General features: G+C 41.4%; 1 protein-coding gene across 1 annotated transcript in view; it reads right to left on the minus strand.

The window, feature by feature from the left end:
- The window catches only part of LOC308158434 (cytochrome P450 2M1-like), a 30,575-nt gene extending 21,837 nt beyond the window's left edge, over window positions 1–8,738 (minus strand). The window contains exons 1-3 of the mRNA XM_080532023.1: window positions 8,453–8,738; window positions 5,605–5,767; window positions 3,103–3,252 (exon numbers count right to left, since the gene is read on the minus strand). Coding sequence (XP_080388149.1) covers window positions 3,103–3,252; window positions 5,605–5,767; window positions 8,453–8,644 — 505 coding nt within the window. The 5' untranslated portion in view covers window positions 8,645–8,738. The remainder of the gene's footprint in view (window positions 1–3,102; window positions 3,253–5,604; window positions 5,768–8,452) is intronic.
- Window positions 8,739–15,037: the final 6,299 nt, after the last annotated feature.

Genomic DNA, 15,037 nt, shown 5'->3' on the forward strand with positions numbered 1-15,037 from the left:
TCACTGTGGAATTCTCCTGTGCATTCACTTTGAGAAATGACTGATCTAAAACTTTGTCCCAGGCACTTGTTTTGTCTGCTGCTTTTGTGCCTGTGTTGTCAACAAAAACATCATCTTGTACTCTCAAGGTCCACCGTCAGGTCCTTTATTATTGATCACTTTGAAAATATTGTGTATTGTATTGTATATCAGGGGGGTATTCCTAGAAGGGCGATAATTCGCGATAATTTCAGCTCGAGTTCCGTTCCATGAATGTGGCTCAAATAATTCGCTGCTTGGTTGCTATGCAACCAATCCCTCAGAACAAACCTGGTGGCGACCAGGTTTACGGTCTGGTAAGTAAGATGCGTGTCAAAAATGTCTCACAGGCGAAAACTAAATCGCGACACAACAGTTCCGTCAAGTGTCTTTTGGGAAATATTAGTTCCCACCTTTTACGAGATAGATAGATAATTTGATATTTTGATAGTGTGCTAGATAGATAGATAGTTTGATACTGTGCTAGATATATAGTGTGATAGATAGATAGATAAATAAAAAGGTGTAAAAAGCTGGGGTTAAGGTAGCCAGCAAGAAGTCCGAAGGTTGCCGGTTCGATACTTGATATAATTTAATGTTTATTTTTTTAAATGCACATGCAAATCGATTTACAATATATACATCTGTCTAAGTAAGTGAATCATCTATCCATCAGTAATCATAAGAAAAAATAATCTATGCCAAATCCAGGGTCCATTTAAAGAACATCATTTACTAGTCAGAAAGGCTTCAAACACCATTGTAATCATGTCAGTTCTCATAAATTAGCCTACACCATCCTTTTAAACAGACATTTTTAGACTAGATTCAACTTCATTGTTATAGAGTACAAGCATCAGACAACGAAATGCAGTAAAAAGTGTGTCAGAAGAGGAATTTTAACCCCCGTCTTAAAACAACAATTTGATACTATGGCAGCGGTTAATACCACTATGCCATCATAATGATCTGACCGTGTATGAGCTACGCATTTAATCGGTCAGCAATTTCTTGCCAAACCATTTCCCTCGCCTTGTTAATTGCGGCAGTATTGCACTATTTTACATCGTATTTTTCGTCTCCATAAAGATCAATAAGTAGGACCACTGCGCTGTCACTTTCCAGTCTAGTATCTTCTTTAGTTCCAGTCTAGTATCTTCTTTAGTTCCAGTCTAGTATCTTCTTTAGTTTCAGTCTAGTATATTCTTTAGTTCCAGTCTAGTATCTTCTTTAGTTCCAGTCTAGTATCTTCTTTAGTTCCAGTCTAGTATCTTTTATCTTTTCGACAATCGGCACGACTTCACCCCCGTCCACCCCAGCAACTCCATCATAAAGTTTGCAGACGACACCACCGTGGTGGGCTGCATCTCGGGGGGGGGACGAGGCGGCGTACAGGGATGAGGTGGAGCAGCTGGGCAAGCTGTCCAAGGTTAACAACCTGCTGCTGAACCAGTTAAAGACCCAGGAAATCATTGTGGACTTCAGGAGGAAAAAATCTGAGGCCCTGCTCGTCGATGGAGGGAGCGTGGAGAGAGTCTCAACTCTCCGATTCCTGGGAGTGCACATACTGGAGGACCAACACAGCAGTCATCATCAAGAAGGCACAACAGCGGCTCTACTTCCTGAGAGTCCTCAGGAAATACCACCTCAGACAGGAGCTGCTTGTGACCTTCTACCGCTGCACAGTGGAGAGACCTACTAGACCTACTGCATCTGCGTGTGGTTCTCCAGCTGCACAGCCGTAGAGAGGAAAGCGCTACAGAGAGTCGTGAGATCGGCCCAGAAGATCATCGGCGCCCCCCTCCCCTCTCTGGAAGAGCTGTACAACACATGCTGCCTCAGGAAGGCCTCCAAGATCTCCAGGGACCCATCCCACCCTGGGAACGAACACTTTGTTCGGCTGCGCTCAGGCAGGCGGTTCAGGACCATGTTCGCACGGACAAATAGACTGAAGCTCAGCTTCTACCCTAGGGCCATTCAGGCCCTGAACACAGCAAAGACCTAGGTTCTAGGCCCTGGACAATCTAGACAATTTGATGGCAGCTACTAGATTGTAAACATAAGTGCAATATTGAAATACAACTGTGAACATTCTAAACCTGCTAACTGCGACACTTGAATGAATGTGCAACAAATACTATGTGCAATATGACAACCCTTGTGTACATAAGGTTCAGATATAGGAAAAAGTTAGGATATTTATAGCATAGCATAGAGTACAGCACAGTGTTTTATTGTATAGTATAGTAGTATAGTATAGTAGATAGTGTACATAGCCTTTATTTATGTAAACCAGCTCTTTTCCCTTTTTTTATTTTACCTGTGGCCTCTTGTTTTTAGTATTTTTTCCAAGCACCAGGGGAGCCCCTCCTCCTAAATTTCGTTGTATGGTACCTGTACTGTATTATTGACAATAAAGACCATTCATTCATTCATTCATTCATTCATCATTCATTCATTCTGGGCTCCTTCTGCCTGCGAGCACACGCCCAAATCGAGAATTTCCAATTCAGGCTTGTGTATACTAATCAACGTATGTGGAATACCCCCCAGAGTTACAGCCTATTGTTCCAAAGTTCATTCAGTTCACAGCTTCACTATTGTAAATCTGTACATCGGTCCTTGAATGTGGTCCTGGCAAGAGTCCAAAATACTGGAGCTTACAGTAAACAGGGCAAACAGGGCAAACCATGAACAAAGTGACAGGGCAAACTGTTTCCCCAGTGTCTACTAAAGAAAGGGGGGAAAAAAGAAGGAAAAAATCTTTCTTCTTCTAGCAACTGCCAATGGCTGCTGGCCTGAGCTAGATTATGACTGTTGGATTGATGATTCGCTTACTTAGTTAAATGTATTGATTGTAAGTCGCTTTGGAATAATGCATCTGCTAAATGCCAAACATTTAAAAATGTAAAAATGTAACGTACCCATCAGTGCCAGGAGTTCATCCCGACTACACCAGCACATAACCAGTGAAGACTCTAGGTCCTGCCTTTTAGATACAAAACCTTGTTCATATCTTATAGTATATAGTACACATTCTATGTATCTCAGGCCTATTCAAGTGACCAATACAAAGAACAGTACCTCCACTTTCTTTAAAGGCTTCCACCAAACTCTTGGCCTCCTCTTGGATCCGCTCCTCGATGCTTCTGCGCCCCATTCCAAAGTTTTTCAAGGTACTCAAGGAGAACCTGCGAAGGTCCTTCCATCTCTGACCACTACTCACCATCACCCCTAGGGTAATGAGTAGAACAGAGGTACACAGAAAGAGAACACAACGGTTTGGTTAGGTTGTGTTATTATATTATTAAGATGTTGTTCTCTTGTACTCTAGTAAGTGTGTGGTAATGGTAGTGGTAACTATAAGCGCTGCCTCGGGGGTCAAATGACCATAGTCTTTAGAATGGGAATCTGCTACTTACACACAAAGACCACTAGTTGGCGCCTCTTGTAAATTAGCCTGCCTCCTACACAGAAAAACTGCAAAATATCTTTATACTACCGTATTTTCCGCACTATAAGGCGCACCTTCAATGAATGGCCTATTTTAGAACTGTTTTCATATACAGGGCGCACCGGATTATAAGGCGCATAGAATAGAAGATACTGCAGTCAAACGTTTGACTGGGGTTGCGTTACGCCCAAGCTCCACCTACTGCGTTGCGTCACCTCTCCATCGGTGTTGTGTCAACTTCCCGTTGTCCATGCTCCACCTGAGCGTCAACGTAAAAAATATATATTTTTCCACCTCAAGTATCAGCCGTTCGTCATCCATTTTTGCAACAAGCGTCAAGGACCTGCGGTGATTCACAGCTGACTCGCGTGAATAGCAATTCGCAATAGCTGCGACCACGAGATATAGAGTAGTTAGCTACAAGCATTTTCAATCTGGTATTATCTCTATTAGTGGATTAACCGCTGTGGTGATTTAACAGCTGATAAAAATACATCAAGTAGACTACAAACAGAGCAAAACAAGAAAACAACACCAGAAAACAACCAATAGGCTATACAATTATAACCAACAACCAATATGTGACAGCTCCTGGTGAAATGTGCAACGTAATTTTTCAGTTTTTACACATGCTTAAACTACAGATTGTAAGCTTTCAAATGATGTGTCATACATTCAAATCAGAGAAAGATTGAACACGACAGGCGTATTTGAATGTTGGTTCACCTCAAACACTGAATGGGAGAAAAGTGACTCTGAACGCAGCCACAGCTACGAACGCTGCAAACAAAACACATCGCTACGAAGGTCTAAACTGTATTTTAATAACATGACAACATACTGGGAGAACATCGACATGCTAAAAACACATAACTACACATAACTAGATGAACACACAGTTCTTGCTTTTGAACACATCCTAAAACGAAAGTATGTTTACAAGTCAACCCTCCCTTACCGGTAGCCTCCGGCAAACGAGAATAATGAATCCAATACACAAATTATAAGTGTTTAGTGATCGTTAAACTGTTGTTTATTATATCGAGTGGGTACTTTAAAACTTCAAGTTGAAAGCACCAAGAATAGTAGAAGTATTATAATAGAAGGACCGCCTCGAAATTCATCGATGTTCATGTCCCATACTAGCGCTGTTGCCTTCATTCGAATAGTGACTGTAGAGACGCTTCTACTTGCGGCTCTCTGTTCAACAACGCGCTGTTCGAGTTTGTCCTCTAACTGTGGCCATCTCGCTTTGTTCCCTCGGAAACTCTGTTTAGTCTTCTTTACTTGGGGTCTTTATACACACACAAGTGGTGTGGGACTGTGAGTAAGCACAGTACCGGTGTTTACAGATTACCGTAATGCTGCAAGCGGTGCGGCTTTGTAGTTTACCAGTCGTACTGAAACATTTTGACAGAGCGCCTTGAGCGCCGTGTACAACCAGTATGGATCAACCAATTAACCAATTGATCCATATATAAGGCGCTCCGGATTATAAGGCGCACTGTCGTTTTTTGGGGAAATTAAAGGCTTTTAAGTGCGCCTTATAGTGCGGAAAATACGGTAGCTTATCCTGATGTGATTTTGACATTTTTTTACTGGGTGGTAGAACATATCTAGGAAAAGTCATAAAAGGAGGGTCCTGAAATTTGATAGAGTGCAAAGGTATAAAAAACATTTTACTCACTTATTCAAATAACCCCACCCATGGCTGTTCTAGTGTTAATGACCCCACCCATGGCTGTTCTAGTGTTAATGACCCCTCATGGCTGTTCTAGTGTTAATGACCCCACCATGGCTGTTCTAGTGTTAATGACCCCACCATGGCTGTTCTAGTGTTAATGACCCCACCATGGCTGTTCTAGTGTTAATGACCCCATCCATAGCTGTTCTAGTGTTAATGCCCCACCATGGCTGTTCTAGTGTTAATGACCCCACCCATGGCTGTTCTAGTGTGTTCTAGTGTGTGGCTTTTGTTCTACCATAAGTAGCGTTACCCAGCCGTTAGCCTAATGTCTAATAAAGGTGATTGTTGATCAAATCGCCACGTCTTCCACCTTAATGTACATGAAATAAGGTATTTTTCAACGGATAGTGTGTATCGCTTTTCCGTTAACATTCATTTCACCCACCATATCCATGTGTGACTCTCACGAGGATGGGGTAGTTGGCTCTGCCGCTGAACTCCTCTCCTTGGTTTACAAACGCTGCCTTCAGGCCCTGATAACCAGCCACCACCACAACAGGAGTAGTGCCCAGCCAAACGGTAAAGACTGAGCCGTATTTCTTACTGAGCTGATGGGGAGGAGAAGAGGAAAGAAAACAGTAGTAAGATCCAATCAAATAATCTACTAGAATAGAGATATTTTTCGATGTGTATAACTGAAATGCATCTAGTGAATTATTATTAGTGTTATGTATACAAGAAACTGAAATAATTGCCTAAGGGAGTAAAATTCTTAGGCTTTGGTTCCTGACATTGCATTGCAGCAAAAGACATAAGGCAATAATAATTCAAGACAAAAAAGTGACAGTCGCAATAGCATAATAATAATAATAATAATAATGCATTTTATTTGTATTGCACTTTTAATTCAAAAAGAATCTCAGAGTGCTACAGAGAGAAAAAAATTAAAATAAAAACGACAACCGTAAAAACATAAGTTCAAACAAAACAACCTAAAAACATAATAGATCCTCCAAGCCGATGGCTGTGTTCGGAATGGCATACTAGCATACTACTCATACTAGATATGACGTCGATTTGAGTATACGAGAGCGTTCACACTGTACAGTATGCGAGATTTGAGTATGCAGGGACATTTTGTATGTATACTAGATTTTCGCAATTATTTAAGTATGATATGACTGGACACTACTGGGGTACTAAATCCCCAAAATGCATTGCGCGTCTCTTCAGCCTCGTCAAACTGCGTCATACAAACTCGTCATACAGCTGTTGTTTACATTGTTATTTCATATTCAATAGCCTGGAGACCGAACGCTCGCATTTTTGGCACAGATTTGAGTGTGCAGGTGCTGTTTTTTTTCACTCTATTTGATACTCTTCAGCTGCAGCACCCCAGCTAAGTCTGATCACGGATGAGCGGTGGTATTTTCACTATTGGGAATCTACATGGTGAAATGCAATCTTAGACATGTCTACGTCATCATGATTACAAAGATGCCGCTTGAAATGCATGAAATCCAAGTTTATTCGTGTCCTACACACACGTTCGTCTAGTATTTGACTGCCTGTAGCCCAATCACGAATGATCCCAGTATTGTAGCTTCAGACGGACATGTTGGTTGTTATTGTGCTTGCTGCAGCAAGCCCACGATATGTTATTGCTCATATATATATTTATTTTAATCCTGTTCTTTTACCAAATGCTAAGACAACAATATAGTAAGCTAGTTACTTGAGCTAGCTAAAGATATTGGCCCCCCAAATCATTTTACAACTTGTTATAATTATGTTACCATGTTTCTGTTGAACTCAGCAGTGAAGGTATCTACGCAACGTAGGGGGAGTTCGTAAATTCGCTCTGAGAGCGCCAGAGTGCACACTGGGTTCATAAAGGGACAAGAGGCATTCCATGAATGCTGATCAGATTTCCAGGGCGAATTTACGAACGCAGGCGTAATGTAGCTAGCGAACAGAAGAGGGGGGAAAACGTCAGATCAGATATATAAACAGGTTATTTTGATAAACTGGACACATTTTGGGAATATGGTTACTTTCTCGCCTGAAAACATATTAAAACTTACTTAAAATGACATGTAAAGACTTGTAGAGCCAAAATTACAGCTTTTAGCCAATGGAGGTTTAAAATTGAGGATTTAAATTCCCTGCTGCCTGCCGGTGCGAAATGCATTCTGGGAGGCAGTATGCATACTGCAGTGTAAACGGTCGGCTGGTTTTGGCATACTTATTATGAATTTAGTAGGCAGTATGCAGTATATACTCATTGAGTATGCTAGTATGCAGTATGCTAGTATGCCATTTCGAACACAGCCTATCTTTTTCCAACTCTTTTTGACATGGTAGATTGGACCTATCGCTAAGCCATGCCCCAAAATAGAAATTGTCCAATCATATCACAGCAAAAGTCACTACAGGCAGAAAACTCAGACAAACAACTCGCTAATATCTGATGGTGAAAAGCTTCTAAACTAAATATTCTTGGAAACATGTCTATTACTTACTGTGGTAAATCAGAAATCTGAAATTTGCCAACTCCCGCCATTGTAAGTCATTGAATGTCATTCAGTCACGGTCGGTCAGTCAGTCACTGTCAGTGAAGCGTTGTTTGTTTGTCCGAGTTTTCAAAGGGTCAAGGTCTGAGGGGGAGAGAATGGCCTTAATCCTAGCTATGGTCCGGAGCTGGAAAAAACACCCCTTCACCACCGAGTTCCCCTGCCTATCAAAGTGTGTTCCAGTGCTGAGGTTCTCACACATGTTTGTGAATTCGGTTTCACCTCTCCTAAGAACTGAGATCTTCTAATGGGCCACAATGTCAACAGATGAATGTGACTTATCTACTGGTATTATAATAACAATGATTTAACTTTGTACAGTGTGTGTGTAGAAGTTATATACTGTATATATATATATAAGCTATAGTAGTGCAGGTTATTTCATATTCAATGACACAAAAGAGGTCCTCTGTGGCTCAGTTGGTAGAGAATTGTGCAAGTGTGTTCGATTCCAGCTGGGACCAATTCATACACTCACTGCAATGTGAAAGGTCCCTGGTTCGATTCCGGCCATCGACCTATCCTGCATGTCATCCCTCCTCTCTCTCACCTATCCTTACTGTCTCTATCCCAATCAGAAAGCAGAAATGCCCTAAAAAAAGAAATATATATATGTATGCCTATGGGCTATATATATATATATATATATATATATATATATATATATATATATATACATATATAAAAAGCGTCAGCTAAATGACATAATGGATCACTGACCTCCAGATAGTACTTGTAGGGTGCTTTCACGTCTAGTTGTAACAGGTTACCGAGCAGTGGAAGTGGTGCTGGACCCGGTGGCAAACGATCAAAGTTTCTTTGTTTTCCCCTACTCTTCCAGAGTAAAATAATAACCACTACACCCATAATTATGGATATAATATTAGACTGAAAGAAGTGTAGCAAATCCATTTCTGTGCGCACCCCGACTTTGGAATCAAATGTGTGTGTTTGGCTGTGTGGAATCCACTACCACAAAAACAGAAAAAGTATTTTCACCTCTCTCTCTTTTCATTTCCTCTCTACCATACATTGCTTTATGTAGTATGTTATAGCCATACCTCCCGGTGGCCGGTCTCAATATTCATTGGTCTCCAATAGTCTATGACGCAGTTGCGTGTCCACCCACTTATCATAGGACGTGCGAAAACGGGATTTCGCCAGGGTTGCGCTACTTAATCACCATTAAAAAATACATTTCTGGAAGATTTTGTCTTACATGTGTAAACAGGTCATATTGTTCATATTGTTAAAATTATGTTGTTCTTTTGTTTGTTTGTTTGTTTGGTAAAGCACTGTTGGGTACCCGGTACTCCTCGAAGACACATTCTGTCATGCTTGGTTTTGTGCAGAACTCAGTCATTTGATTCGTTTGTCAAGTTCGTTAAGTTAAGTCGTCCACCTCTAACATACACTTGGCAGGATTATTTAAATAATATTTATTTTGGTATTTTTGTAATGATAAAATAAACCTACAAAGGGTAAAAACCTAAAGGGTAGGCCTAGCCCGCCTAGGGGAAGATGATGAATTTACTATGAAAGCAAACATTACTAATGTTTGTTCATTAGTATGAAAGTATAGGTCAAATCGGAATATAACCACAACAAGCATCTCTAGCAACACATGCAAAACATGAAAATAACAAATAAAAGAACGTACCACTTACCCCTCTATTGAGACCTCCATCTACTCAAATATACCTATATACCAATATTCATTGTCTCCTCCAATAGCTGCTATAGACAATTCACTGATAGACACTTGAGTTCAAAACACAGAGCGCAATTCAATCGAATCCGCTTTATTGCACTTTGAATTGTAGAACAGGCTGTGTGATAAAGCTTGATTGGTTGTTTTGGAGTGACAGCTTGTAGTGGTGTCTGCGCATGTTTCCAGCCTTGACGCAGGCAGAGAGAAGACCTTCGCAGCAGCAGCATCCTCCGCTCCATCACTGTTCTCTTCTCTAGCTGGACCAAAACATACCCATCGTGAAGAAAAGCTTGACATAATCCAATATAGGATTGTTTTCAGGTAGGATCGATATTAGACGTCGAATATAAACGACTCATTTCGTTTTATGTTGCTTAAGTCATTGATTTATTTGTGTTGCTGTTTTCCCTGGCTGCGTGTTTGGTTGTGGAGAGCGCCAGCAGCCTACAAAGATGGAGATCATGTGAAATGCTTTTGGCTGAATTGTCACGGGGCGGGCTGATGTCTTTTTCGTGCATTATACGTACAGTAGAAAGTGAAATACACGGGAAGAGATGATGTGTACCTGATGATGTGATCAGATCTATAGCTGCACATAGTCCTACAGCCGTAGCCTACATCTCAGTTTGTTGCTCATTGTTTGTCAATGGGGCGTTTTTCTCCCGTTCGGTTTACACGCCCTCTCCCCTACGCACAAGTCACGAATTCGCCTTGCCATACACGTTTTGAAACAATGTGATAAACACATTTGACCGTATCGCTTTGATGACCAAAATGCGTTGCTATTTTTAATTAGTCGATAAGAGCTCTGTGGCCTATTGTTTTGTCTAAATGTTGGAGGCCGTGTGGATAGGCATGCCTGAATGGTCTCAGAGCATTTTAAAATACGAGTAATTCCATTGCAAGAGAGATTTAGCAATGAATATTAAACAGGAAAGAATATGTTATGAACAATTATTGAATCTATTTGAGTGCACCTGTTCTTGGCCACTTTTGTGTCGTGGGTCTGTTTGCCTTGTGTTTTTATGCATCTTGTTGAGTCATATGGATGTTGCTGTTGGATAATAATTAGTCACCCATCACTGAATACATAACATATTTTTCAACTAATTATACTCAAACCTAACAGTATCAGTGGGCATGCTTTGAGTGAGACAGATTATGGAGTATCTCTCCCTGTTTACACATGGGCCTGAAGAACCAGTGAAGGAAAAGGACACAGGAACCCCATTGGCCAAGAGCTAATAGATTTTATAATTGTACGATGTAGAATTTGATCAATTTAAAATTCGCTTTTGTTTTGATTTTCCTCCTTGCCTGAGTATAATAGTAGTTAATAATAGTTGCCTCAGGCTGCCGTCCCACAGGACCCATGGTAGGGGCTATGTATTATACTGTGTGGGTAGTGGTGGTCTAGTGGATAGTGAGTTGGACTTGTGATCGGAAGGTTGTGAGTTCAAATCCCGCCTGAAGCCACACCACTACTAGTGTGCCCTTGGGTAAGGCACTTAGCCCTCAGTTACTCCAGGGGGAATGTCCCTGTAATTCGTAATTGTAAGTCGCTTTGGATAAAAGCGTCTGCTAAATGGCAAATTTAAATTAAATTATACTGTGTTGTACACACATCCTATTTTTGCTATCATGTTGCACTATAAATATTACAACATAAACACAGATCGTTGTAGACATGCTATAAGCATCAAAGAAGGTCTACTTCAGGAAATGGGTAAACACAAGACTAACACTGGCTTGTGGGCAATTGAACATAGTATGGCACATGGCCAGCTGCTCCTAAATGGATACAGGCTGTTTCACCTGGCATAGTGTTCCATAGCCAGACATAATGAAGGGTACCCTCAATATGATGCAACTAAGAGAAACAGACAACTCTAAGACCGTCGCATAGAGGTCGGGATTATAGCTCGGTTGGGTTCGTTGTTCTGACGTCTGCATCACTGTAGATCACAGTCAGTATTCTACCCAACTCCTTGCTTGACCCTGGGCCCTGAGTGCAAGTGACAACTGGTAATACAGCTGATGAATGGGATTAGAGGCTTTTAATGATGGTCTCTCTCTCTCTCTCTCTCTCTCTCTCTCTTGCTGGCTCTTTTTTCCCCTAAGGGTCTTTTCACATGTTTTCACATATCATCTGTGTATTAAATTACTTTGCTGGGTAATACGTTTCAGGGATAGAGCCCTCGTGATGCAGCCCTCAGAGACATGGAAGGCCAGTGAATCATTAATCTGACATTGATGACAGACTTGCTCTCATTTGAATGTAGAGAGAACAGCCCCCATCTCCACTGTGCCTTCCGTTCAATGTCGTCTAAGATAGTTGAATAATATGATATATAATGTAGAATATTGCCTTTGAAAGCATTTCTTCTCATGTTCATCAACACATATTTTGGTTTCCAAGGTCCTAGTTGAGGATTTCTCTACTCGAGTCCTGGGTGGCTACACATTTCTGCCCCAGCCTGTTTGACCAACTCATTTAAATAATCATGGGGCAGGAGTCCATGGGTCTACTGGATGGGAGTTGAGGAACACTGAGACAGACAGAGCTTGAACATTGGAGGTCCTGTCAAGGCTATATTAATATAATAAGGGTCCATTGTGTTGTATGTGCATGATACTACATGCTCCCAACTCCCATTCTCTGAGTGATTGTATACATAAAGCTCTGGAAAAATTTAGAGACCATTCCAAATATGTCTTAAATCAGTATCTCTACATGGCAGCCATTCCATTTCATTGTCTGTTGAATTCCAACACAGGCACCCCTCATTCTACTTAGTGAGGTACTGTTTAAGTGATCACCTGAACTTAATCTTATTTAACAAGGAAAAGTATTAAAAAAAACACTGCTGTGGTCATCACTATCCTCTTGTAATAGGACCAGCTGGATGGCAAAAACAGTGCTAGTAGTACCTCAAAGGTAGCCTAATTGGAATTAAAAAAAGAACTGTTGACCATGCCAATAGAGTTGAAAAGAACATTTTTGAGTGAGGAAAAGATTCACAAGGTCAAGCAGCAGACATTGGGGACAACAAAGCTACAGACTGGCAGAGGGCGAAAACGAGTCTCCACTGACGGATGACCGCCAACTCATTCGAATGTCACTCAACAACTGTAGGATGACAACAAGTGACCTACAAAAAGAATGGCAAACGGCAGCTGGGGTTAAGTGCACGGCGAGGACGGTTCGAAACAGGCTCCTAGAGAAATCACGCAAAGCTAGAAATAATCCCTTTGTCAATGAGAAGCAAAGAAAAGCCATGCTGAGGATTGCAAAAGACCAGAAGGATTGGACCATAGAGTACTGGAGTATGGTCATCTTCTCTGGTGAGTCCAATTTTTAGCTTTGCCCAACACCTGGTCGTTAGGGTTGGGTACCGTTTGGGTTTTATCCGGTACCGTTACCTAACCGATACTTTAAAAACGGTACCGGTACCAAAACGGTACTTAATTCGGTACTTTTGATTTTTTTAAATGACATATATATATATATATATATATATATATATATATATATATATATATATATATATATATTATAATAACACGGTCGACAACATTAAACAGCTTTTCACTTTTTTATTGCTGAGGCACAATATATATTAGTTAAATATACACTCAAATTAAAATAAATGAAAATAAAACTCCTGAGCCTTGGGGACTCCATTAAGCTGGGGGTGCCTATCGTTGGTACTGATGTCGAATACGAGTACACACTTGTTCGGCAGCCCCTCAAGGACATCAGAATATTCTTAGAAAAGGGATCTAGTGAAGAGGCCTGCATAGCCCAAGAACCAAGAAGACCGAGAGGAAATATAACTCTGATGAACTGGAGCCCTCCACCTCGTCAAAATCCTAACTCTGTTGCCGCTCAGCTACTACTACTCCCCTCCCCCTCTCTGGTCCATGATGACATGACGATTCATTTTTCAGACACAGTAGTAGGATAAGGATATATCTACATGATATATACATGATCTGACACAGTACCCGAATATCAGGAGATCCCCGATCATGTTGTCCACCTCGCAGAGACGCAGCCACACATCCGCACTACGTCATCAACAGACGCATCGAATCCTGGAGTGCACTGTCCAATCAAAGGCTTGCGTTCGTAAACTCGCTCTGAGAGCGTCGCAGCGCACACTGGGCCCGACGTCATAAGGGGAGCAAGTCATTTGATTGGACAGAAGGCATTCCACGAGTGGTGATCAGAATTCCAGAACGAGTTTACGGAACGCACCCATAAGTCGAGCGTCGCGTTATGCCAACCCGCTAGCGGAAGTTGCTATTAGCAACCTTCTCGTTATCCTTCCGTACTCGCTGCTTTCACTGAGTGGAAATTTAACAGGCGATGTGACGTCACGAGTCACCAGTTGACACCGGAGCGAGATAGAAAAGTACCGAAATGAGGCACCGAAATCTCCTTTGCGATTCGGTACGGGTACATACCGAATGTAAAGTAACTGGTACCTACCGGTACCGATTTTCGGTACCCAACCCTACTGGTCGTCTCAGGGTTAGACGGAGACCTGGAGAGGCATACAAGCCACAGTGTCTCGCACCCACTCTGAAATTTGGTGGAGGATTGGTGATGATCTGGGGGTGCTTCCGCAAGGCTGGAATCAGGCAGATTTGTCTTTGTGAAGGACGCATGAATCAAGCCACGTACAAGGTTGTCCTTGAAAACTTGCTTCTGACAATGTTCCCCAACTCTGAGGATTGCTTTTTTCAGAAGGACAATGCTCCATGCCACAAAAGCAGGTCAATCAAGGTGTAGATGGAGGACCACCAGATCAAGACCCTGTCATGGCCAGCCCAATCTCCACATCTGAACCCATTTGAAAACCTCTGGAATGTGACCAAGAGGAAGATAGATGGTCACAAGCCATCACACAAAGCCGAGCTGCTTGAAGTGGCATAAAGTCACCCAGGGTTATTCCACCAAGTATTGATTTCTGAACTCTTCCCAAAAACATATTTTTTTTATGAACAGATAAATGCTCTAAATGACAATATTTGTATTTGGAATTTGTGAGAAATGTTGTCAGTAGTTTATAGAATGAAACAAAAATGTTCATTTTACTCGAACACATACCTATAAATAGTAAAACCAGAGAAACTCTCTTAATTTTTTCCAGAACTTTATATAATGGAGCAAAATCAATTGTTCACATGTCAGCAGTATAGCACACCTACTTACCACACTACTACCATTACTACCACTATCGAGGCTTTAGAAAGCTAAAGTCTCAGGCTATGGCAACATTAACAGCAGCAGAGTATCTGTCCGTTATCAAAGGAAAATCATGTCATAATCTGGAACATTTTGGATCAAGCAGAGGGGTCCCGAACACTTTCATCAGTGCTCCGTTCCACATACATGAGTTTGGACTCAGTTCCACCTTCAAGTGCTCAGATTTGCATGCTCGGAATGTAGTATGCATATTACGAAGTATGACGTCCTAATAGTATAGGTTTTACACAGATGAGTTGCCAGATATTGCTTATTTAAGCTTTATTGATCCAGGAAGTCCCATATAGTAAGTGAGATATACACACAGCAGGCACACAGT

This window comes from Nansenia antarctica (genome assembly GCF_963989245.1).
Source record: "Nansenia antarctica genome assembly, chromosome: 5".
Taxonomy (NCBI): domain Eukaryota; kingdom Metazoa; phylum Chordata; class Actinopteri; order Argentiniformes; family Microstomatidae; genus Nansenia; species Nansenia antarctica.